Here is a 24,403-nt window from a genome sequence, read left to right on the forward strand (position 1 = left end):
ACGGAGATATGAGAAACTGTTTTCCCTGAGTAGGGATTTCATTAGTACTTCTTTCTCCAGTAGAGAAATATTTTAAAGTCATCTATTGCCCCCCTCCCCTCCCTCAACTCACAAAAGAGTTAACAACATTCCGGCATACCTCAATGTTGGCAAATGGGAGTTTTAGTCTAGCTACCTGATGATGATTGATGAAGCTTGTCAGCCATACGGTAATGAACAGAGCAGCTTGGCAGAAGTTCAGTGTTATTGAAAGAAATCACAAATACTTACTCCATCTCCTCAGCTCACTTTAATCACATTATCAACAGACTGTCAGGATAGAGTCTTGACACTAGGCCATACATTCACACAAGCAACCTATTGTTGGCTTCTTGCAATTGCAACACGGATAATGGGTAATTCTGTTTTGCATTTCTCTATTTTATACACTGCCTGTTAAAATAACACTCCATTTTCCTGCCTGTTGCCTAACTTAACTCAACTTTCATCTCATTGCTTTTATTTTTCTTTTACAAATGAAACGACAAAGAACTAAATCATGAACTTTTGCCCACAGTATGCAAGTATTTAATACATTATAATCATGGAGTTCACCCAGAAATTATGCTCCCAGAATACTAGTGAGTTGTAAAGCATAATTTTATCTGTTCACTTGCACTGTTCACCAAACACTACAATATAAAATATTGTCAGTGAAGGGCTTTAGAGCATGCAAAGCTAACATAGGCTCCAGAGTATGTGTGGAATCCACAAGTAGCATCTGTAAAGAACATCTTAAAGAAGCAAGGATTTTTCTTAAGACTCATGTGTCATTTGCAGCTGCAGGATGATCCTGGAAATGTCTGAGAGGATCCTGAAGGCATTATAGGTACATCACTGCAATACTACACATTGCATTTTGTCTTTGAATCTACACAACCCTATTCCAGAGTTTTTCAGGCCATTAAACACATGGCAGTACAGTGGTACCTCATGATACGAACCCCTCGTCATACAAACTTTCCGAGATACGAACCTGGGGTTCGGAAATTTTTTGCCTCTTCTTCCAAACTTTTTCCATTTTACAAACCCACCGCTCGAATGCCGAACCTGGAAGTTCGGCAAAAGTTCGGGTTTCGCATTAGGTGGTTCAGGAGGACGCTGAGAAGCCCCGCCGCCCATCTGTCAGCTTTGCAAAAGAGCCGCGGAGCTGTCGGGCCGGTCGGGAGGCTCAAATGGAGGTGGAGAATCCCAGTAGGGAATTCCATGGGGGGAGCTTTGACATCATGAAGACGTCGTTTCTGGAGTCCACGTTTCAGCCGTCCAGGAAGGACGTCTTCGTGACGTCAAAGCTCCGCCCATGGAATTCCCTATTGGAATTCCTTACCTCCGTTTGAGCCTCCCGACCAGCCCGATAGCTCCGCAGTTCTTTTGCAAAGCTGATAGCTGGGCAGCGGGGCTTCTCAGTGTCCTCCGGAACCCGAATGCTGAACCCAAACTTTTGCCGAACGTCCGGGTTCGGCATTTGGGAGAAAGCCGAGAAGCCCCCCGGCTGTTTCAAAAGGTGACAGCCGGGCGGCAAGGCTACTAGCCAGCCTTCCGAACGCCGAACCCGGAAGTTCGGCAAAAGTTCAGGTTTGGTGTTCGGGTTCGGGAGGACACCAAGAAGCCCTCCAGCTGTTTCAAAAGGCGACAGCCGGGCGGCGGTGCCCAGCGGAGTGCCATTTTTGCGGGGGTGGGTGGGTGGGTTTCTTGCACGCATTAATTGACTTTACATTGTTTCCTATGGGAAACATTGTTTCGTCTTACGAACTTTTCGCCTTACGAACCTCCTCCAGGAACCAATTAACTTTGTAAGACGAGGTATTACTGTATTTTTTTTTGTATGACAACACAGGAATACTAATAGGATAAATACATATCTCAAAGGCAGCCAACCTAATACCCTTCTATTTCTCTCTAATCAGAACAAATTCAGTGCAATAATGACTTATTTTTCAAGGTTTTTAAAACTTATCCCGGTAGCCTTAATAACATAAAGAATTCATTCATAGACTTCAGACTATTATACTCCCAAGCTATGTGGCCTTTTATAGTTATTACTCTACACATCAGGCCATTGCTGTATGTCTTCACGTAATTATGACCCACCCTGCCTCCAACAGAAGCTAATTCTTCAGGCAAAGTAACAGGAGAGCTCATTCAAAGGACTCAAACAAAACATACGTAATCATTCGTTTCGTAAATAGATTTTTAACTGCACACTTAACCTGGCTTGTTGAAGTATAATACTGCTACCAAACCTTCTCTGTGTGTGTCTGAAACAATTACTCAGTGCAAGGAACCAATTTCAATTGCAACTTAGCACTTTTGGTTTTGGTTCCTGTTATTTTTTATCTAAATTCTAATACTGTGCTGAAAATCCTGAAATTTGAAAACTGCCGGAAAATGCCGGAAGGGTTCCTTAGAGTGCCTGCTTTGGGAGATCCTTCTCCAAAGCTGCATATTGTTCTTTAAGATGCTCCATAGCTTTTATATGCTCTTCATTGACCATTGTTTTCAGGCGGTGCTGCTCCTTCATGAATTCCTCCCAGTCAGCTATACGTTGGGCTTCACCAGCCCTTAGTTTCTCAGTCCGGAGCTGAGGAGAAAAAGTAGATAATAAATGCTGACTCCAGCAACGAAGAGAAAAGAGTTTGTTGTACATTGCAATGATAAATGTTGTACATTGCAATGACAAATGTTCTACATTGCAATGACAAATGCAATGTTTTAAAAGAAGTTATTTCGACCACAATGATATAATAAAAAGAACAGCAATTATAAAAATCTTTCAAAATGCAATGAAATTACATAAAACACATGTTTAGAATAATGTATGACAAACAACAGGGCCAATCACCAAACTTCGTGCTAAGCATCAGCTGTAGGTTGGACGGATACAACACATGATAGCACCAAATGTGTCAAGATTCTGATTAGACAGAAGCAGTGTCAGATATTATGCTATTGATCAGGGTAGTCCTTTACAAGGAGGTGTCTTCCTTGAATTCCTATAGAGCAGGGATGGTCAACCTTTTCTTCCTTTCAAATATGTTCACCTGTACTTTTATATCTTTTCTTCTATTCTTTTCTTTATTTATATTATTACATATCTATTCTCTTCAATGCGTATTATGTATTGGACAAAATAAATACATAAATAAATAAAATAAAACTTTAAAACCTGTGGGCTTCACCTTGCACAATTCTGACTGGCTTGGGAATTCTGGGAGTTGAAGTCCACAAGTCTTTATGTTGCTAATGCTGGACACTCGGCTAGGTGGTTATTGAAACGGATGTCCATGTGCCGCCTCTTTGTAGGTTGAGGCAGGCAGGATTCCCTTGAGTACCATTTGTTGGGGGTCAGGGGAAAGGGAGGGTTTGCCTTCTCTTTCTGCTCAAGGTCCCCAATTGGTGGACCAGTGTGTGACACAGAATGCTGGACTTGATGGGCTTTGGCCTGATTCAGCATGGTTCTTCTTATGTTCTTACGTTCTTAGAAAGACAACAAAAGAGCTTATAGCTTAGGGATTTTTACACAGACATTACCACACTGGCATCAGCAGTGCTGAAAAGGGATGTTTTTATATTCCTCTCGCCCCCCTCCCCCCAAAACCCAAAGAGAGTAGTGCAGCCAACCAGGCCAAAGTAAAAACGTAACAAAATTTCATAATTAAAAATGAAGAGAGAAGCGATCGCATATGTCCATTTGACAAGATTCAGAATAGTGGTCTCTGAAACATTTCCTTACATGCATGTTCACTCATTGTACCTGTTTGGATCAAATGGTTGTCCTATCATTCAATGTTTGAAATTACATTTTGAACTACACGAGCCAGATTATTACAGGTAGTCCTTGACTAACAGCCATTTGTTTAGCCACTATTTGGAGTTATGACGGTGCTGAAAAATAATGGCTTACAACCAGTGATGGGATTCAGCACTGGGGAATCAACTGGTGCATTTCAGAATGCTAAGGGGACATGTGATATATGGTACATCCATTGTTATCTATGCTGTCCCATTTTGGGCCAACTGCAGCTTCCAGATGGTTTTCAAGGGCAGCCCCATATGACAGAAATCCAATCAAGAGAAGACTAAGGCATGAGTAACTTCCTGATGGTCTAACCCTGATGGTCTAACTTCCTGATGGTCTAGAAAATGTCCAAAGATACTTCACCAGAAGAGCCCTTCACTCCTCCACTCGAAACAGAATGCCCTACGAAAGCAGACTATCAATCCTAGGTCTTGAAAGCTTAGAACTACGACGCCTAAAACACGATCTAAGTACTGCCCACAAAATCATATGCTGCAATGTCCTGCCTGTAAATGACTACTTCAGCTTCAACCGCAACAACACAAGAGCACGCAACAGATTCAAACTTAATATTAATCGCTCCAAGCTTGACTGTAAAAAATATGACTTTAGCAACCGAGTTGTCGAAGCGTGGAACTCATTACCGGACTCAGTAGTGTCAACCCCTAACCCCCAACATTTCTCCCTTAGACTATCCACGATTGACCACTCCAGGTTCCTAAGAGGTCAGTAAGGGTCACTAGCCTGCCTTTCATGCCCTGTCCAATTGTCTCTCCTTATCCCATATATCATATATCTTTTCTTCCTTTCATATATCTTTTCCTCTACTTTTATATCTTTTCTTTATATACAATACCTCATGTCTATCCTCTTCAATATGTATTGTGTATTGGACAAAATAAATAAATAAAATAACCCACATCACGTGACGACGTATCGCGATTTCCCCCTCTGTGCTAAACCGGGCATGGGCGTGGCCAGCATGTGATCCATCCAGTCTCTGAGCCACGAGTTTGACAGCCCTGGTTTAATAGTAAGCTAAAAAGAGATAAAACTGCCCAAGGCTTAAAGAAAAAACAACTGAGAGCAATCAATAATGGACAGAGGGTATGGAACACTATTCTACCCCAAAATAGTTCTCAAAGCATTAGAAGACCTGCACTGGATGGATACTTGGTGTTGTGGTTGGCTCTGGCCCAGCTCCTGCCCCAGGGAATGGGGAGGTGGATGTATGGGAAAATTCAACATGTCACAGGCCTGTGTTATTGCCCACAGAATCAGATCAGAGTTTAGTTTCCTCGGATGAAAAAGAAGGTGGGAGTGACTCGGCAGAGGAGGGCTTGGCACACAGTCAAGGCAGTCAATCTTCTTTATCTTCTATTGCTTCAGATGATGACATTTTGGACCCACGCAAGCGCAGAATTATGCGTAGAAGAGACCAAGTAAGAACATATTACAGGAAATAAGGGAGGCCACCTGTGTTTGGGTGGGGCTCCAGTAATTAGGGCTGCTGCTATAAATAGCAGCATGTGGGTTTGGCCATTGTGGAAGAATATCTGTTGCAGTTTCGTCAGGAATCTTGTATGCTGGACTTTGTTGCTTTTTCACGCCTTTGAAACCAAAGCAGAGCAGCATGTGTGTGAGTCTCCCTTCGTTGGAAGAAGAAGGGGTGTGAAATTTCTCCATAGCTGCTAGCTAAGTACTTAATGACTGCTTAAGGGACATTGTACAGACTACCGGGCTGTTTTGGGAAGAGTGCTCTTTGCAATACAAAAAGAGTGCTTAGTTTATTTTGACTTTTGTGATAAAGAACATTGTTTTGAAATTTTCAAACATGTGTGTGTCTGAAATTTGTATCCTTGAATTTTCGGGAGGCTCCTATCAGAGAGCCAGACAGAACACTTACCATAGGACTCTTTGACACTCTTTTAATCTACAGAATGTATCCTACAACAAAGGAGGCTGGGGACTAGGCCTTATTGCTTTCTGAGTGATCATAAAGAAGACCAAGAATCTCCAATACATTCCAATCTTCAGCCTTGGTTAAAGAAAAGCAGCCTTTCCTATGACATCTGCTCTTTCCTCAAATAGATTTTAACTTAATGTTTACCTGTTGGTATACAACGCAGCTATAAGAAACCAGGCTGATCAAGGTTGCGCTTTGATATTCGGTTCCAAAATTAGAAGCGAAGGAAAATATGTGGACTGTGGGGGAGAATAGATGTACAAATTTGTAGTGTGCTTTTGCTCTCTTAGCAAGTTTAGGAAATTTAGTGTTAGTGGGGGATCAGAGGTCGACCTCTAGGTTACTCCCTTGTGGGGTGTTTCAGGGGTCGGTCCTCTCCCCCCTACTATTCAATATCTACATGAAACCGCTGGGTGAGATCATCCAAGGGCATGGGGTGAGGTATCATCAGTATGCAGATGATACCCAGCTTTACATCTCCACCCCTTGTCCAGTCGGCGAAGCAGTGGAAGTGATGTGCCAGTGCCTGGAGGCTGTTGGGGTCTGGATGGGTGTCAACAGACTCAAGCTCAACCCGGATAAGACGGAGTGGCTGTGGGTTTTGCCTCCCAAGGACAATTCCATCTGTCCGTCCATCACCCTGGGGGGGGAATCACTAACCCCCTCAGAGAGGGTTCGCAACTTGGGCGTCCTCCTTGATCCATAGCTCACATTAGAGAAACATCTTTCAGCTGTGGCGAGGGGGGCGTTTGCCCAGGTTCGCCTGGTGCACCAGTTGCGGCCCTATTTGGACCGGGAGTCACTGCTCACAGTCACTCATGCCCTCATCACCTCGAGGCTCGACTACTGTAATGCTCTCTACATGGGGCTACCTTTGAAAAGTGTTCGGAAACTTCAGATCATGCAGAATGCAGCTGCGAGAGATATCATGGGCGTTCCTAAATTCGCCCATGTCACAACAACACTCCGCAGTCTGCACTGGTTGCCGATCAGTTTCCGGTCACAATTCAAAGTGTTGGTTATGACCTATAAAGCCCTTCATGGCACTGGACCAGAATATCTCCGGGACCGCCTTCTGCCGCACGAATCCCAGCGACCAGTTAGGTCCCACAGAGTTGGCCTTCTCCGGGTCCCGTCAACTAAACAATGTCGGTTGGCGGGGCCTAGGGGAAGAGCCTTCTCTGTGGCGGCCCCGACCCTTTGGAACCAACTCCCCCCAGATATCAGAGTTGCCCCCACCCTCCTAGCCTTTCGTAAGCTCCTTAAAACCCACCTCTGTTGTCAGGCATGGGGGAATTGACATGTTCCTTCTCCCTAGGCTTATAAAATTTATGTATGGTATGCTAGTGTGTATGATTGGTTTTAACTTGTGGGGTTTTTAAAATTAATTTAAATATTGGATTTGTTGTACATTGTGTTGCTGTTGCTGTGAGCCGCCCCGAGTCTGCGGAGAGGGGCGGCATACAAATCTGATTAAACTTAAACTTAAACTTTTATTGATATTGCATTTGACAGCATTTTGCCCTTATCCATTACTGTATACAGAACTAAGAAATATGAAATTTGCTTCAGGCTGCTTACAATGCTCCTCTATTAAGGCTGAAAAAAAGTTTTAAAAAGGGCTGCCTACTCCTAATTAAGGGAAGCACAGAGGAAAAATATAGAATTAACTTCTTGCACAGTTTTTCCTAATGCTGAGGTTTAAGAATATGTGTTACAAACCAATAGTGTGCCGCCATCTGAGAGGTTCTAGCAAGCTGCATGTTCTTATAATCTGGCCTTTCATGAAATAAGATCCACAGGTATGAAATGCTTTCATTTCAGAAAGCTGTAGTCATAATATGTTCAGTGTTTTTGGCTGACCAGGAAAGATTTACATTTCCATTCTGTTGGGTGTTTTTTGTTCCATGCAAAACAGGGATTTCCCTTTTCTCTGTGAACGAAATTCTTAGAAAAACTTTCCACCCATACAGAAGCTGAGAAGATGTAAAAAGTTTGCTATTTTTTAAAGCAGCTATGAAAGTCTAATTAAAACGGCAGGTTTACTTATGATTTAAAAAAAAAAACATCTGGTCTAGCTAATCCAGACGGTCTGCTTTTCATCTTCTTGAGAACTTCAAAAGAACATCTAGATTTGTTTCAGAACAATTGGTGAATCTCAGAGTTATTTAAATCACATTCTTACATGCATTTTTTAATTTGATGTGAATTAAATGTCCATTTTACAAGTTAAACATGTATATCTTTTGACTGATATATTCCTAACTAATCCCCTTGAAAGGCCACACCAGATTAAGTGACCAAATCACACACTGCTTCAGTGTAAAGCTTTAATAGTATGTATCTGGACAGAAAATGGAAATTAGTTTGAAGATACACAGTCTTTGAACATTAAGTATAGCCTGAAGTATCTTTGATTGATTTAAGTGCTTAGATGACATGGTGGGGCATAAAAATTTAACAGCAGAGATTTAAAAAACAAAAACACTCAATCCCATATATAACAATACAGTGATACTTCATCTTAAAAACGCCTCGTCATACAAACTTTTTGAGATACAAACCTGGGGTTTAAGATTTTTTTTGCCTCTTCTTACAAACTATTTTCACCTTACAAACCCACTGCCGCCACTGGGATGCCCCACCTCCGGACTTCCGTTGCCAGCCAAGCACCCATTTTTGTGCTGCTGGGATTCCCCTGAGGCTCCCCTCCATGGGAAACCCCACCTCTGGATTTGCGTGTTTTTGTGATGCTGCAGGGAAATCCCAGCAGGAGAATCCAGCAGCACAAAAATGAACACTTCGCTGGCAACGGAAGTCCGGAGGTGGGGTTTCCCAGCGAGGGGAGCCTCTTTGAAATCGCAGCATCGCAAAAACACAGAGGTCCGGAGTTGGGGTTTCAAGGACTTTGGTGTTTTTGCGATGCTGCGATTTCACTGATGTTCCCTTCGCTGGGAAACCCCACCTCCGGACTTCTGTTGCCAGGAGGCGCTCATTTTTGCGATGCTGGGATTCCCCTGCAGCATCGCAAAAACACAGAAGTCCGGAGGTGGGGTTTCCCATGGAGGGGAGCCTCATGGGAATCCCAGCAGCACAAGAACAGGCGCTTTGGCTGGCAAAAGGGGTGAATTTTGGGCTTGCACGCATTAATCGCTTTTCCATTGATTCTTATGGGAAACATTATTTCGTCTTACAAACTTTTCACCTTAAGAAGCTCGTCCCGGAACCAATTAAGTTTGTAAGACAAGGTATATCAAACAAAATGAAGCCTAGAGAATCTTGGATGTGAAATAAAAATACCATAGTATTAAAAGGGTAATCTGGATGGACAACTAGTTGTGAACGTAAAACATTCCTATTCTCATTCAAATTGCACTGCTCAAATTTCAAGATAAGATGGAGAAATTCTCTTTCAATTATCCTTTGATAAAAAAGGGAGTGCTCACTTAACAACTATTCCTTGTACATACAGCTGGCCCAACACCCCTAGGATCATGTGACTGGTGAATTAGGATCTTTCCTGCCAGCTTTGGACAAGCAAAGTCAATGAGGAAGCCAACAGGAAGTTGCAAATCATGGCCATTTTTATGATCGCATCTGGGCTGCTGCCAATAAACAAGGTTTTTCTGACAGAGTTTCTAGCTTTAGTTAGCATTGTTAAGTGTCGATTCCCTGTGCTCCTAATGGAAGTGGCAAGTTTAATATACCCTTTTATAAATGCTGAACTAGTGTAATGGCTAGACGGAATAATCCTGAGGAAACAGGAGGAAGAAATATTGTACAGTGAGATAATCTGAGGTTGGTGAAGAAGTGTAATTTGCGAAAGTATCTCAGATAGGACCCCACCTCCTTGTCACACACAATAAAGGGGGAGGGGGGGACACATTCAGACTTATTGTAACAGTGTAATAAAAAGTGCACAGTATTCACATTCATGACTTTCTTTTCCTTTCCTTTCTTTTTAGTGTGATTATTGAATGAATGTTAATGAATGTTTTAAGTTAGAATTTTTAAAGATCTTTTTAGTATATTAATTGGATAAACTGTATTGTTATGTTTTTCTTTATACAGTGGTACGTCTTATGAACGCCTCTTCTAATGAACCTGGTGTTTAAGATTTTTTTGCCTCTTCTTTCGAACTATTTTCACCTTACGAAGCCAAGCCACCACCGCTGGTATGCCCCGCCTCTGGACTTCCACTGCCAGCTGAAGCGCTGGGATTCCCCTGAGTCTCCTTTCGCTGGGAATCCCCGCCTCCAGATTTCCGTTGCCAGCCGAAGCGCCCGTTCTTGCACTGCAGGGGAGCCTCAGGGAAATCCCAGCAGCACAAGAACGGGCGCTTTGGCTGGCAATGGAAGTCCGGAGGTGGGGTTTCCCAGTGAGGGGAGCCTCAGGGAAATCCCAGCAGTGCAACAACAGGCGCTTCGGCTGGCAATGGAAGTCCGGAGGTGGGGTTTCCCAGTGAGGGGAGCCTCAGGGAATCCCAGCAGTGCAAGAACGGGCACTTTGGCTGGCAACGGAAGTCCGGAGGTGGGGTTTCCCAGCGGCGCAAGGCAAAAGGGATGAGTTTTGGGATTGCACACATTATTCGCTTTTACATTGATTCCTATGGGAAACATTATTTCATCTTATGAACTTTTCTACTTTTCTACTTACAAACCTCATCACGGAACAAATTAAGTTCATAAGACGAGGTGCCACTGTATATGCTGTGAGCCGCCCCGAGTCCTCGGAGAGGGGCGGCGTACAAATCCAATTAAACTTGAAACTTCCTAATCTGGTCTATCTTAAAGGGCTATCCCCGCTTCAATATTAGATACCCCTTTGTGGCTAAAACAATCCATTTAAAGTCCCTTGTACCTCCCCCAGCCACTTGCCTCCTTTTTCCTAATAAGGTTAATGTTGCTAATTTATAGATGTAAAATATTAGTGTTTACCTGACTTTCTTCCTGTTCCGTTTGCTGCAAGGCGTGGAACATCTGGTTGGCTACCTGTACTGAAATAAAGTTTATAGTTGTGCAACTCATCATAATGGACGGATCGGTTTTTAATGTGAGAACTAAACTGGCTTTGCTCACGTTACTTTAACTCAAAACGTGATATATAATTATAGATCTTTCCAAGAAAAACATCTCCATGATTTGCTAAGCCTGTTTGAAATGCAATTTCAAAATAGCTTAGGACAATACAGCCCCAGCAGAAAGTGTTAGCTACTTTACATTGAAAATAAGCTTTAACATTAATTGAATTGAACATTTAATTTACTCTATGAAAGGAAACCTGGAAAATATGAAAATATATTATCCGAAGCAGTACACATCTATCACCTTTGTCTTAAGTTGAAAAACAATAGAGCAACACTTTTTAAAAAAACTATGCGCCAAGCATTTTGTTTTAAGAGATTGGCAATTAGACATCCAGAAACAGGGATAATTGTACTCTCTCAACTTACATTCCAGAAATTGCTATTGAAAGGCATTTTGCCTTTACCTTTGAAATAATTAAAGGAACATAATAAGAGCAGCTGGCTAACTTGATTTGAACTAAATAACTAAGCTGGCAAGGCCTATATTAGTCCTTGGAGATGAGCCATCAAGGGATTTCAGACCCCAAAAATTGAAAAATATTTCACCCTTCCCCACCACTGCTTGAAGAAAGAGAGAACAAGCCATGTATAACTTATGGCCAAAAATAATTACATGGATATGTCATACAGTTGTCAAATCCAAATACAATGTCAAATCTGAAACAAAGGAGACCATATTTATTATATGTTGCTCAAAAAAATAAAGGGAACACTTAGACAACACAATATAAATCCAATTAAATCAAACTTCTGTGAAATCACACTGTCCACTTAGGAAGCAACACAATTTCACATGTTATCAGCACATTTGACTTTGTACAGAACAAAGTATTCAATGAGAATATTACATTCATTCAGATTTAGGATGTGTTCTTTGAGTGTTCCCTTTATTTTTTTTGAGCAGTGTAATTGTCCTTAATTGATAGGTTACTGATCAGTTTCAATATCTGGTGGAAAAAAGTCAGATTTGTCAAATGGGAATTTATCATCATGGGAAAACAAAATAGTTAATTTTAGAGGCAGATGTCTAACAGATTGGTGAAATCAAATCCTCTATTTTATGGGCAAATTTAATTCATTTAAAGACAGCAATCACAGCAACAGATGAACATAACGCAGCAGGGGAGAGTTTAACCAGCATCTTCTGATTTAACTTTTCAGTACAGTTATTTCTCGACTAACAACAGTTCATTTAGTGACCATTCAAAGTTATGTCAGCATTAAAAAAAATGACTGTTTGTCATGCTTACAATCATTGCAGCTTCCCTAGAGTCATGTAATCAAAATTTGGGTGCTTGGCACTATGGTCAACTCTTACAATTTTCTGAACAACAAAGTCAATGGGGAAGTCGGATTCATTTATAACTGAAGAACTGCTGGGCTCACTTAACAACTATGGTCATAAAACAGGACAAAACTCACTTAACATTCTCACTTAGTAACAGAAACGTTGGGATCAATTGTAGACACAAGCTGAGGTCTTTCTGTACAGAAGTTACTAAACTGATGTTTTCTGTTGTCTGTAACCCTACTGCACACATGTACAGATAAATGAAAGGTAATTTAATTATTTTAAACATTAGATTTGTTACATGCTGTCTATTACTGTGTATTACTGTTGTTAGCCGCCCCGAGTCTCCGGAGAGGGGCGGCATACAAATCAAATCAAATCAAACAAACAATCAATCAATCAAACAAACAAACAAACCTTTTGGGCCACCAATGTAGCTTAGAATTTGGAGGAACTGTTTTACAGTTCTGCTTCTATTAAAGAGGAGCAGGTCCCCAACTTGGTATCTTCCAGGTGGAGATTGTAGCCAAATATAGTTTTACAAAGGCCAAATTATATTGTTAGCACTCAGGCCCAATTTATGGGACTACCAAAAACCATATGGAAGCTTTGTTACTTGCGGGCAGTTCTTATAATGCCAAAGAAATTGTATATCTGATGCAGTTTATCTTGCTCCCTCTTCTATTTTGCAAATGAAAAGAAGTCTGCTTATTTTTCTTTGATGTGAAGTGCTACCAGCAAAGCTCTGCTGCAATTCAGCATGATATTTCCCATTGGAGGCCTTGTCCCAGCTCAAGTCCCTAAGCCCAGGTTAGTCATTACACAGCAAGCCAATAAAACTCTCTAGGGAAATGCATTTTTTTTCCGATTTCAAAAGAATGGGTGAGCTCATTGGTGTTTTGAGAATCTATACATTTTGACAGGGTTCTTTAAATACAAACGGCAGTATTCTTTAAATACACCAGAAAATAAATTTCCCCTTACATCTCTTTAATATTTCATTTAGATTTCCATGCATTACTTCTTCACATTTTGGCAACATCTTGTCATTTGCCTCAAATATTGTGTTGTTTAGGTTTTCAAGAACCCGCAATTCTCGGAGACCCCTTTTTTCCTGTTTGAAAAAAAGAGAGAAAGGGATAATTCTACATATTCTACAAAAAAGCTGACATTTTATTAACATCATGGGGTGTGCATAAGTGTACCACCGTGCCTGTCCTAATGTTTCTATTTTACTAATATCATTTATATAAACATTGTTATATCTTTGTATACCACCAATATGTATTTGACAAAACAATAAAATAAATAAAATAAATCCAGTTTTACTTAAAAAAGAACTGAACTGAAATTCTATACCCCTTTACTGGAAAGTAAAATTCATCAAACTCAGTGATATTTACAGCTAATCAGACACATTTTCATTGTGAAACAGATTAAAATATCTCGGTTTTTTAAATTCTTAGATTACTGTAGACTACATAACTACTTGGAAATACTTCAGCAGTACTAAGGGGAACTTACGACTGATTAAATATGCTTATGCAGTAACTGCACCAGTGGTGGGTTGCTACCAGTTCGCACTGTTCAGATGAACTGATAGCGGTGCCAGCAGGCTCCACCCACCCACCCACCCACCCGGACGTCATCAAAAACTCCCTGTGCATGCGTAAAAGGGTGCATGTGCAAAACACGCATGTGCATTCACATGCTCCCTTTCTCAAGACGGTAGCAAAGGTAAGAGGAACCCACTACTGAACTGCACAATTAATATTTCCAAACTTGGCTGTAAAAAATACGACTTTAGTAATCGAGTTGTCGAAGCGTGGAACTCATTACTGGACTCCGTAGTGTCCTCCCCTAACCCCCCAACATTTTACCCTTAGATTATCCACGGTTGACCTCTCCAGATTCCTAAGAGGTCAGCAAGGAGTGTGTATAAGTGCACTAGCGTGCCTTCCATCCCCTGTCCTATTGTCTCTCCTATATCTCATATATCTTCTCATCTATCCCTATATCTTTTCTTCTATTCTCTCATTGATATATTTTATTCCTATATTTTTTCTTCTATTCTTTCTTTGATATATTTTACTTCCTCTATAACCTTCATTGTGTATTATTGTGTATTGGACAAAATAAATACATAAATCAATAAATCATATGTTAATACATCCACACTATTCTTTATTTAAACACCACATGTTTAAATTATAAACATTTTTACAATTATTTTTATGTTGTTAATTTTATCATCCACTCTTGAAAGAAAATCACCATGACAGATAGAAAGCTAACAGAATTTCATACATATCTTCTTATTCTTATTAAAGTTTTGCTGCCATCTTGTGGCAATTATGTTCAATATTATGTCTGAATTTGGGCTTTAAATATTTAAATGCCCTCCTTGAAAGGGCACTCAATATTTAAATACCTTGAAAGTTTAATATTTAAAAAGCATTTTTCTGCATATTTTGCATATTTTTTTAAAAAATGAAAAGTCATTCTCTCCTATAATTTACATCGTATGTTTGTGCATCCTTGCTTTTTAATTCAAAAGCACCTTTTTCCACAAATCCATGATACTTCATTTCAAAACAATATGTAACATACTTCAAATTCTTTGATGAAATAACGAATTTCTCCTTGAATAACTGGTCTGTGGTCCAAAAGTCTGGAATATATTTCACCAACATCTACAAGAAAAATGATGAATTATAACCTATTTATATATTACTAGGGATATATAAAAACCTGGGTAGGTCGAGTTTTTTTCTTTTCCTCTGTAGTCCACTTTCCTCTTTTATAGTAGTTTTTCTTACTTATGGTTTACCCACACCTACAGGGAGGAAAATTCCTTCAAAGTATAGTGGTTAGAATGCAGTACTACAGGCTAATTCTGCTGACTGCCAGCTGCCTGCAGTTCAGCAGTTCAATTCTCACCAATTCAAGGTTGCCTCAGCCCTTCATCCTTCCAAGGACAGTAAAATGAGGATCAGATTTTTGGTGCAATATGCTGACTCTATAAACCGCTTAGAGATGGTTGTAAAGCACTATTAAGTGGTATATAAGTCTAGGTGCTATTCCTATTGGTTTTTTAAATGTTCTTTTAGAGACAAATCAGTGTCCAGGGTTATACTGCCATTACAAAAGCCATTTTTATTTCATAAGTTTTAGGAGATGTGAAGGTAGCCTCTCTTCTATCAACAGGCACTCAAACATTTGTTGAGCTTTTGACTATAAAAAGACTTACAGTATATTCAACAAAATTGCTTTACACCTTAAAGCAAATACAGTGATACCTCTGGTCATACAAACCTTTCGAGATACAAACCAGGGGTTTAAGATTTTTTTGCCTCTTCTTCCAAACTATTTTCATCTTACAAGCCCAAGCCGCCGCCAATGGGATGCCCCACCTCCGGACTTCTGTTGCCAGCGAAACACCCGTTTTTGCGCTGCTGGGATTCCCCTGAGGCTTCCCTCCATGGGAAACACCACCTCTGGACTTCCGTGGTTTTGCGATGCTGCAGGGGAATCCCAGCAGTGCAAAAACGGGCGCTTCGGCTGGCGAAAGGGGTGAGTTTGGGGCTTGCACGCATTAATAGCTTTTCCATTGATTCCTATGGGAAACATCGTTTCTTTTCACCTTACAAACCTCGTCCCGGAACCAATTAAGTTCTTAAGACAAGGTATCACTGTACACAGAATTACTGTATGTCTACAGACAGACCATTTTATAGAGTACCTTTGTCAAAACTCCTTGCTGATTTACTGAGAACAGATACTTTTATGAATATGAAACCTATACATTTTACGGTTCTATTTGGGGTGAAGTTTGATAAAACAGGTAAATAGAACATTTTAAAAATAAAAGAAATGCTAATTCTACTCTTGTCAATTGTTTTGATGTGTGCCAAAAACCCCAATTCCATGACATCCTCTTGAGTTGCACAGCTCAACCAGGTCATTAAGATGCCATCTTCGCTACCCACTGGAAAAACATTTTCTTTTATTTTTATGTATGCATGGGCTCAAGTAGAGAAAAATTAAGAAGAAACAAAACTATCCAGAGAGGTACCATTTTTAGATAGATCTCAATGATTTTCTGAAATATACTACTTTAGATAAAAAATATTTCTCAGTGCCGTGCAATCTCTGGATTTAAAGAAAAAAGATGCATTGGAATGCAAAAGATTTGTTGACTCTGGACATGTTTAAGTCATTGATTGACTAATTACGTGCCATCAAATCATTTTAGACTCAAGGCCACCCCTTTGATTTCCTTCATGACAGCCTATCCCTAACTTTTTTTTTTAAAACTCACCACTGTACAGGCTTGGCAGGTTGCAATCAGTAATTTTAAATAAAACATCTACAGGACAATCAAACAAAATAATGTAAATCGCAGAACAACACCAAAAATAAAGGTTCTAGCAAGAACAGACAAAAAATGGCAAGAAGTATGCTTCAGATTGTTAGTACTATGTACTTACTATAATTAGTTGGGTTTGGCAATATATAGAATAAACCTACAATGTATGCTTATATGTATTAGAACACTATTGCTTTAAGAGCTAGTGTATGGTTTGCCATAAGAGGAAACCAGAAGCGTGATCTTGGCTATTCTCTGCTATTTCTGTTTTGTCTTTGTGAGTATGCTGTAGTAAGAACTGTGTGTTCAAATGATGGTTTATGTATTTGTAAACTGGACAAGTAAGCTTAGTATTTTATATATATTGAGATGCATTGACTAATTTAACTATATGACTAGGACTGTTCTTGACTAAGATATTTGCTAAAGTAAATAATATTTTATACATTTAATGCATCTGGATTGTATTAATGAATTATTACTTGTATCTCTGGGCTTTCAGCTGGATATCTGCAAGACATCCAGTTTCTTCTATGTACATGTATCTTTAACCACTCAGAGATAACTCTGCACACTCCTTAACAAAGACAATAAAAGCCTTCTTAAGCCACCCTTCCAATAAGCCAACTCCAACCATGTTCAACTGAATGAGCCTAACACTGACAACTGTAGGGTAGGGTTTCCTGGCTAAGCAGCGGGTTACACTAGAAGATCTCCAAGATCCATTCCAACACTGTTGTTGTTGCCATCGTTGTTGTTGTTTATTATTATTATTTATTATTATTATTATTTATTATTAATATTATTTAGAGAGGGCGGCATACAAATCTAATAAAATTATTATTATTATTATTATTATTATTATTATTATTATTATTATTATGTCAGTACAACACAGCAAACGAGATCACTATGCTGGATTTCGTATTTCATCACCAGTCGGGCGCTTCCCAAGCACCTAGGACTGCATGATGTAGCGGCGAATTATGTTTGCCGATCCCAGTAAAGTGGCCTTTTGCAATTGACAGATGGAGATTTTGTCAATTCGATGGTTTTCAAATGTCCGCTGAGATCCTCTGGTACTGCGCCCAGCGTGCCAAAGTACCACTGGCATAGTTCCCTCTAAGCTGAGCAGTGAGCTATGGCTCACTTAAAAATCATCATCATCTCAGAGTTTTTCAAACCTGCCCAGAAGCCGAGAGGGAAAGAGTGAGAGGGAAGGAGAGAGAGAGGAAGAGAGGAAGAGAGAGAAACAGATAGAAAAAAGAGAGGAAGGAAAAGAGAAAGAAAAAAAAAAGAATGGGAGTAAGGAAGAGAGAAAGAAAATCAAAATCTAGTTTGAAACTAGCTCAACTATTTAAGTGGCATTTTGATATTGATAGAGTTGCCCTATTATGAGCTCACTGTTATAGACACACAAATTCTCTGAGGCAAAACAGGGTGGGTTTTTTATTTGTTTGTTTGTTTGTTTGTTTGTTTGTTTATTATTTCTGTGCCGCCCAGTCCCGAAGGGACTGCCGCTAAGACACTATACTTTTCTGCCCACCCCCCCAAAAAATTAGAGGGAACACTGACCACTGGGACCACTTTCACTGGCTTATGCCAGAGTCGTTGCAACTCTATTTTTATTTTTTATTTTTATTATTATTTTTATGATGATGATGATGATGATTATTATAATACATCATGCAGTCCTAGGTGCTTGGGAAGCACCGGACTGATGATGAAATATGAAATCCAGCATAGTGATCTCGTTTGCTGTGGTGTATTGTTGATAATAATAATAATAATAAAAATAATAATAGTAATAATAATAATAATAAAATAATAATAATAATAAATTATTGTCATCGTTGTTTATATTATTATTATTATTACCATTATTATTATTATATAATATTATATATTGGTCTTATATAAAGACCAACTGCATGATCTGTCAAACAAATGGAAATAATAATAATAATAATAAAATAATAATAATAATAAAAAATTATTATTGTTGTCATCGTTATTATTATTATTATTATTATTATTATTATTATTATTATTATTATTATTATTATTATTATTATTTCCATTGTTTGACAGATCATGCATAGTTGGTCTTTCTTCCGGGGTGGGGGGCATTCCAGACTCTAGGATATAGGCAATTTATTATTTTTATCCTTTCTGTTTCCTTTCAGAATTCACTGGTGTTTTATACATAAAAGGGTTAAAATAGCTTGCGCGGAATTTCGTCCTTTGCTGTTTTCAGGACCTTCGTTTCTTCTGCTTCCTTCTCATGTGTCTCATTTATTGGGCAATATAGATCGCGAGGAAGGCGGTTCACCGCCAACCACCCTTCCCATGCCCGCTCTACTTCCAAAGCAAACTTACTCGCTGGCTACTCTAGCGATACTACTGCGAAATATGTTTGCAATTACGTGCAAGAGCATGCAAGAGAACAGAAACTTTAACGGAGGGAAGCAAAAGGAAAGACCAGTGTTTCCTACCTTTAAAAATAGGACACGAGGTCGCGGACCCCAGTGAATCCCTCCTTTTATTACCGCTTCCAGAAACCGGAGACTCCGCAGTTTTATTGACGTTTAAGGTCCCGGCAGCCCCGCTACTCATTACACCCAAAGCCTCCCGAGGAGGACCGCAGGCGAGACGACTTTGGAGTTCCTCCTTACGAAAGCGCATGCGCGACTGTCATAAGGCTCTGGCTGGGGCTAGATGCGAGTACTGCGCATGAGCTTTGTGAAGCCGGTTTCCAAAACAACCGGTGGGAGAAATCGCCCTGTGTGACGTCAACAATTGACGTCTCATTGAAAGAGTCGCGAAATGGTTCTAAATAGTTAGGATCGACGTAAGAGATCGGGAGCTAAGAGGGAAGATTTTTTTGATCGGCGTGCATTGTGAATGTGAATTGACCAGCAAGCTATTGGAAGAAATCTAGAGAGGTCTACAGATCTACTGATAGATTGGTGGAGAGTATTTCCATCTATTAAAAAATATATCCCCCTTCCTAACTTGCAGTTCCTGTACAGTGCAACACATATTTCACCAGGAACAGTACATTTTAAACGAAGAAAAACAGATTTATTTGTTTGTTTGTTTGTTTGTTTGTTTGTTTCTTTCTTTCTTTAATTATTCATTCATTCATTCATTTGTCAAAACATGTACAAGATAATAAGTTTGGTATAAACATAAACAAAATCAAGTAGGTATAGGTAAATTTGGACAATAGGACACTAGGACAGGGACGATAGGCATGATGAAAAACAGGTTCCTTTCAGGGCTGGGAACAAAAAGAAGTCTCCTGGGGCGAGGTCAAGACTATAGGGGGGGGGCAGGGTAGTGTTGGCACCTGGTGTTTGGTCAGGAACTCGCAGACTCGTAGTGTCTTGTGACAAGACACGTTTTTTGTCCATAGAAGAGATCCAATCAGCTGTGACTAAGACCTTGCGAGACACCTTCCAGGGCGGGTGCCGGTCATGGCAGAGTCACTGGAAAAGATGTGTAGAGGCCCAAGGACAGTACTGTACTTTGAGGAATTTTAAGTGTAAATCTTGTTCAATACATTACTTTTTTAAAAAAATTGCATTACTTTTGGAACGCACCCTGTATAAAACAAGAAGAACAATAATTGAATTTTTGTTTATTTATGGTCGGTTGCATAGTTGGCTATATGTTTAGAATAGAATAGAATAGAATTTTATTGGCCATGTGTGATTGGACACACAAGGATTTTGTCTTGGTGCAGATGCTCTCAGCGTACATAAAAGAAAAAGATACATTTGTCAAGAATCATGTGGTACAACACTTAATGATTGTCATAGAGGTCAAATAAGCAATGAAGAAACAATCAGTATTAATAAAAATCTTAGGATACAAGCAACAAGTCATACACTCCTAAATGGGAGGAAAAGGATGATAGGAATGATGAGAAGCAAACTGAAATTCAGATGCATGTCAGAAGAATGAGGTTAAGGAAGGCATACAAAGAGATCTACAGTATATTTTCTTTCAATTATTTCACTTTACTTAAAAGTCTACCTTAATCATCAATGGATGAATCTGGAAATTTGGGGAGTTGATGGAAAGCATGGGAAAAATAGCTTCTGCAATATGTATTTGTAAAATTACTACGCTTGATCTTAGCCAAAAGGCCGAGAAGCGATATTTGTAAAATTTGCATATCTCACAAATTAAAGAAGCAATTTTGGTACTGAAAAAAACCCCACCTTCAAAAGTGGGTGTATAATTGAGGTTCTATCAGATGCTCCTCCAGATACTTTAATTGATTTTCAAGGGGAGAAAAAGTCTAGCTTTGGACAAAGAATAAAAATACAATAGACCATCCTAGATTGAACAGTTGAGAAAATGAAGTACAGTCATACCTCGTCTTACGAACCTAATTGGTTCCAGGGGGAGGTTCGTAAGACGAAAGGTTCGTAAGACGAAACATTGTTTCCCATAGGAAACAATGTAAAGTCAATTAATCCGTGCAACCAAAAAACCCCCCCGCAAAAAACCGGCGTTCGGCGACTGCTGGGAAGCTGCGCGGCTATTTTAAAAGGTGACAGCCGGGCTGGGGGGCTTCCCAGCAACCTCCCGAACCCGGAAGTTCGGCAAAAGTTCGGGGTTCGGGAGGTTGCTGGGAAGCCCCCCAGGCCGGCTGTCACCTTTTAAAACAGCCGCGCGGCTTCCCAGCAGCTTCCCGAAGCCGAACGCCAAACCCGAACTTCCGTGTTCAGCCTTCGGCGACTGCTGGGAAGCCGCGCAGCTGTTTTAAAAGGTGACAGCCGGGCTGGGGGGCTTCCCAGCAACCTCCCGAACCGAACCCGGGGTTCAGAAAAATTTTGCCTCTTCTTATGAACTTTTTTCGAGTTATGAACCGGCGTTCGGGAGGCTGCTGGGAAGCCCCGCCGCCCGGCTGTCACCTTTTAAAACAGCCGCGCGGCTTCCCAGCAGTCTCTGAACGCCGGTTCGTAACTCGAAAAAAGTTCGTAAGAAGAGGCAAAATTTTTCTGAACCCCGGGTTCGTATCACGAGTTGTTCGTAAGGCGAGGGGTTCGTATCTTGAGGTACCACTGTATTTATAGAAGAATATCTCCAGACCAATCTACCCTTTGAAATGTTCTTAACAACATAGCTAGTAAAATATTTAATTTTTCTTTACTTCTGAGAGAACTGGGTTTTTTTATGAAACAGAAAGCCAAGCAAAGATTTTTTTTAGATTACAGCTTAAAACACAGAATTGTACCATAGCTGAAATACGAACTTTAGAGATTGTATATTTAAATTTGACATTTGGTCTACATGCTAATTCTTTTATGTTCTTAATATATTGTTCATCATTTACAGTTTCCTTTTGCTAATTCTAATGAGTTAACCAAATATTTTTAATGTTTAATAGATAAGTTATAGTTACTACACTTGATCTTAGCCAAAAGGCCGAGAAGATAGATAAGTTATAACTACATATTGATTATGAAACCTTTCATAGTATTCTGATGGTTTATCTGAGAATTAGTGACTATCTGTCCTTATTTTACCATTAAGTTGGCCTTTTCAACTACTATTATCTTTGTTATCTGTTCTTCTATATTCTATAAACTTACATTTGTATTAATATTATACTCCTTTACTTTCTTGAACATTTGTAAGAAAAAATATATGTCTTCCCTAAATAAATATGGGCTAGGAAAAATATTAAAAACAAAGTCTTTTTTTTTTTTGTAAGATAAAATAATCACATCATAAAACTTGGGAATGGTGAGCTCCGAGTCTGAAAATCAACATATGTAGTCATCATGTAGAGTCTTGGGGAAGATTTACTAAACAAATTGTGTCACTTTTTGCCTTGCAATCGAAGCCATGTTCTGTTTGGGGGATTATCTTGCCATCTGCAATTAGGGCTAGGGGCATTTTGTACTGTAGAAGTTTCAGATTAAGATGAAAAGTCCTGCAGTTTTTCCCACAGGCTGTCTAGCGATGATACTCCACTAAAAGATTGTTTCATTCAAATGGCGGTGCGCGACTTGAACGCTGACGGCGGGCAGGGAAACCCAAACCTGTTGCGGCAGACTTTTCAGACAACAGAAGCAATCAGAATGACATTCTTTTAAGAGGGGAGTTGTGGGGCAGAGGAGAATACTTTGCAAAAGCGTAATACGTCCGTGGGCAGCATCTGTGGAAAACTAAGATCATGGTCACGATTGTTAAAAGTTTGCAGGGCTATGTTGCTGATCCTGGTTAAAGCAAGCCTGGGGCCGAAGGGTTTCAGAGTAGTTGCCTTATCAGATTAATCATATGGTTATGGTATTTGATGCTCAACCTGGACAGACAGGCCTGGCAGGCAGAAACTGCTCAGACAGATGATGTTAGGGGAGGACAGAAATTACCCACTGCAAGACTAAGAAGACAAATGACACCCAGCAGGAACAGCAAGCCAAATCTGAGGAATCTGCAATCCAGCTCTGGCCTTAGGCTACCTGCCTCTTTGAAGTAGAATAGATGTAGCCCAGGAGCTGTCACATTAGATCAGGAGGCTGAAGAAAGTGGAGTGATTTAGTTCTTCCAATAAAAGGAAAAGTTTAATGGTTCCAAATCTTCTTAAAGGGAGCCAAGCTAACATCAGAAGGGGGGAAAAGGATATCCTTAAGATGTAATGCTTATTAAAATACCATCTTCCCTTCTTTGCGTTGGCAAGGAAGATTATGATCCAAATAGCAGCTGCAATGTTTGCCGTTATTACCTTTGCAGGAAGGTGGGTTCACAAATATAACGAGTACAGGTAGTCCTTGACTTATTGAGACCAAAATTTCTGTTGTTAAGTAAAATATTAAGTGAGTTTTCCCCCATTTTATGACTTTTCTTGGCCTCGGTGGTTAAGTGAACCACTGCAGTTGATAAATTAGTAACCTGGTTGGGAAGTGAATCTGACTTCTCCATTGACATTCCCCCTCAGGATATAAAAGGTGATCAGATGATCCCAATATTATTTTACTGAAATAGTAGTAGATGCTTGGAACAAACTTCCAGCAGACGTGGTTGGTAAATCCACAGTAACTGAATTTAAACATGCCTGGGATAAACATATATCCATCCTAAGATAAAATACAGAAAATAGTATAAGGGCAGACTAGATGGACCATGAGGTCTTTTTCTGCCGTCAGACTTGTATAATACAGCTCACTTAAGGACTGGCTTGCTTAGGGATGGCTGTTCATTTGGGGCCCCTTTGCAGCAATTGCTGCCTCAACATGATGTGGCATGGATGCTCTCAACCTGTGGCACTGCTAATGTGTTATGGAAGACTAGATTGCTTTAATAGCGGCCTTCAGCTCTTCTGCATTGTTCCGTGTCATGTCTCTCATCTTTCTCTTGGCAATGCCCCATAGATTCTCTATGGGGTTCAGGTCAGGTGAGTCTGCAGGCCAATCAAGGACAGTAATCTCACGGTCATTGTAGCGGTTTTGATGCTTTGGGCAGTTGCCACGTCCTGCTGGAAAATTAAAGTTACCATCCCCATAAAGCTTGTATGTGTGTGCAAATATGTGTGTGCATATATGTGTGTGTACTGTTTCCCACAAAATAAGACATCTCCTGATAAGCCCAATTGGGCTTTTGAGTACATGGCAACACACACACACACACACACACACACACACAGACAAGGTTTACTTGATGGATAAACTAATGAAGTGTGTACAAAAATAAATTGAAGTCATTAAGTATATCATCCAGGAATGTTTCTAAATTGCGGATTTCTCTCACTTATGTATTGGAAAAAAAAGGACAATTAAAAAAAAAGAATACAATGGATATAAGAAAAGTTTAAAAAAAGACAGCAAATTTGGTCA

The 24,403-nt window shown here is 39.9% G+C and overlaps 1 protein-coding gene and 1 pseudogene across 2 annotated transcripts; both read right to left on the reverse strand.

The window, feature by feature from the left end:
- Window positions 1-274: 274 nt before the first annotated feature.
- On the reverse strand, window positions 275-19,227 carry BLOC1S5 (biogenesis of lysosomal organelles complex 1 subunit 5). 2 transcript variants are annotated; one of them, XR_011558693.1, is made up of 6 exons: window positions 19,046-19,225; window positions 14,792-14,874; window positions 13,166-13,295; window positions 10,742-10,800; window positions 1,702-2,620; window positions 497-1,189 (listed from the first exon to the last, which is right to left on the reverse strand). XR_011558693.1 is itself a non-coding variant. In XM_070747227.1 (5 exons), the coding sequence occupies exons 1-5, from the start codon at window positions 19,164-19,166 to the stop codon at window positions 2,444-2,446; spliced, it is 570 nt and encodes a 189-aa protein (XP_070603328.1). In that variant the 5' UTR covers window positions 19,167-19,227; the 3' UTR covers window positions 275-2,443. The 2 variants fall into 2 exon arrangements, 1 of the variants encoding a protein (XP_070603328.1); XM_070747227.1 differs by having other exon boundaries at window positions 275-2,620; window positions 19,046-19,227.
- Window positions 19,228-21,920: 2,693 nt separating this feature from the next.
- Window positions 21,921-22,004, reverse strand: LOC139166105 (U2 spliceosomal RNA; annotated as a pseudogene).
- Window positions 22,005-24,403: the final 2,399 nt, after the last annotated feature.

The sequence above is a fragment of the Erythrolamprus reginae genome, chromosome 3 (assembly GCF_031021105.1).
Source record: "Erythrolamprus reginae isolate rEryReg1 chromosome 3, rEryReg1.hap1, whole genome shotgun sequence".
NCBI lineage: Eukaryota > Metazoa > Chordata > Lepidosauria > Squamata > Dipsadidae > Erythrolamprus > Erythrolamprus reginae.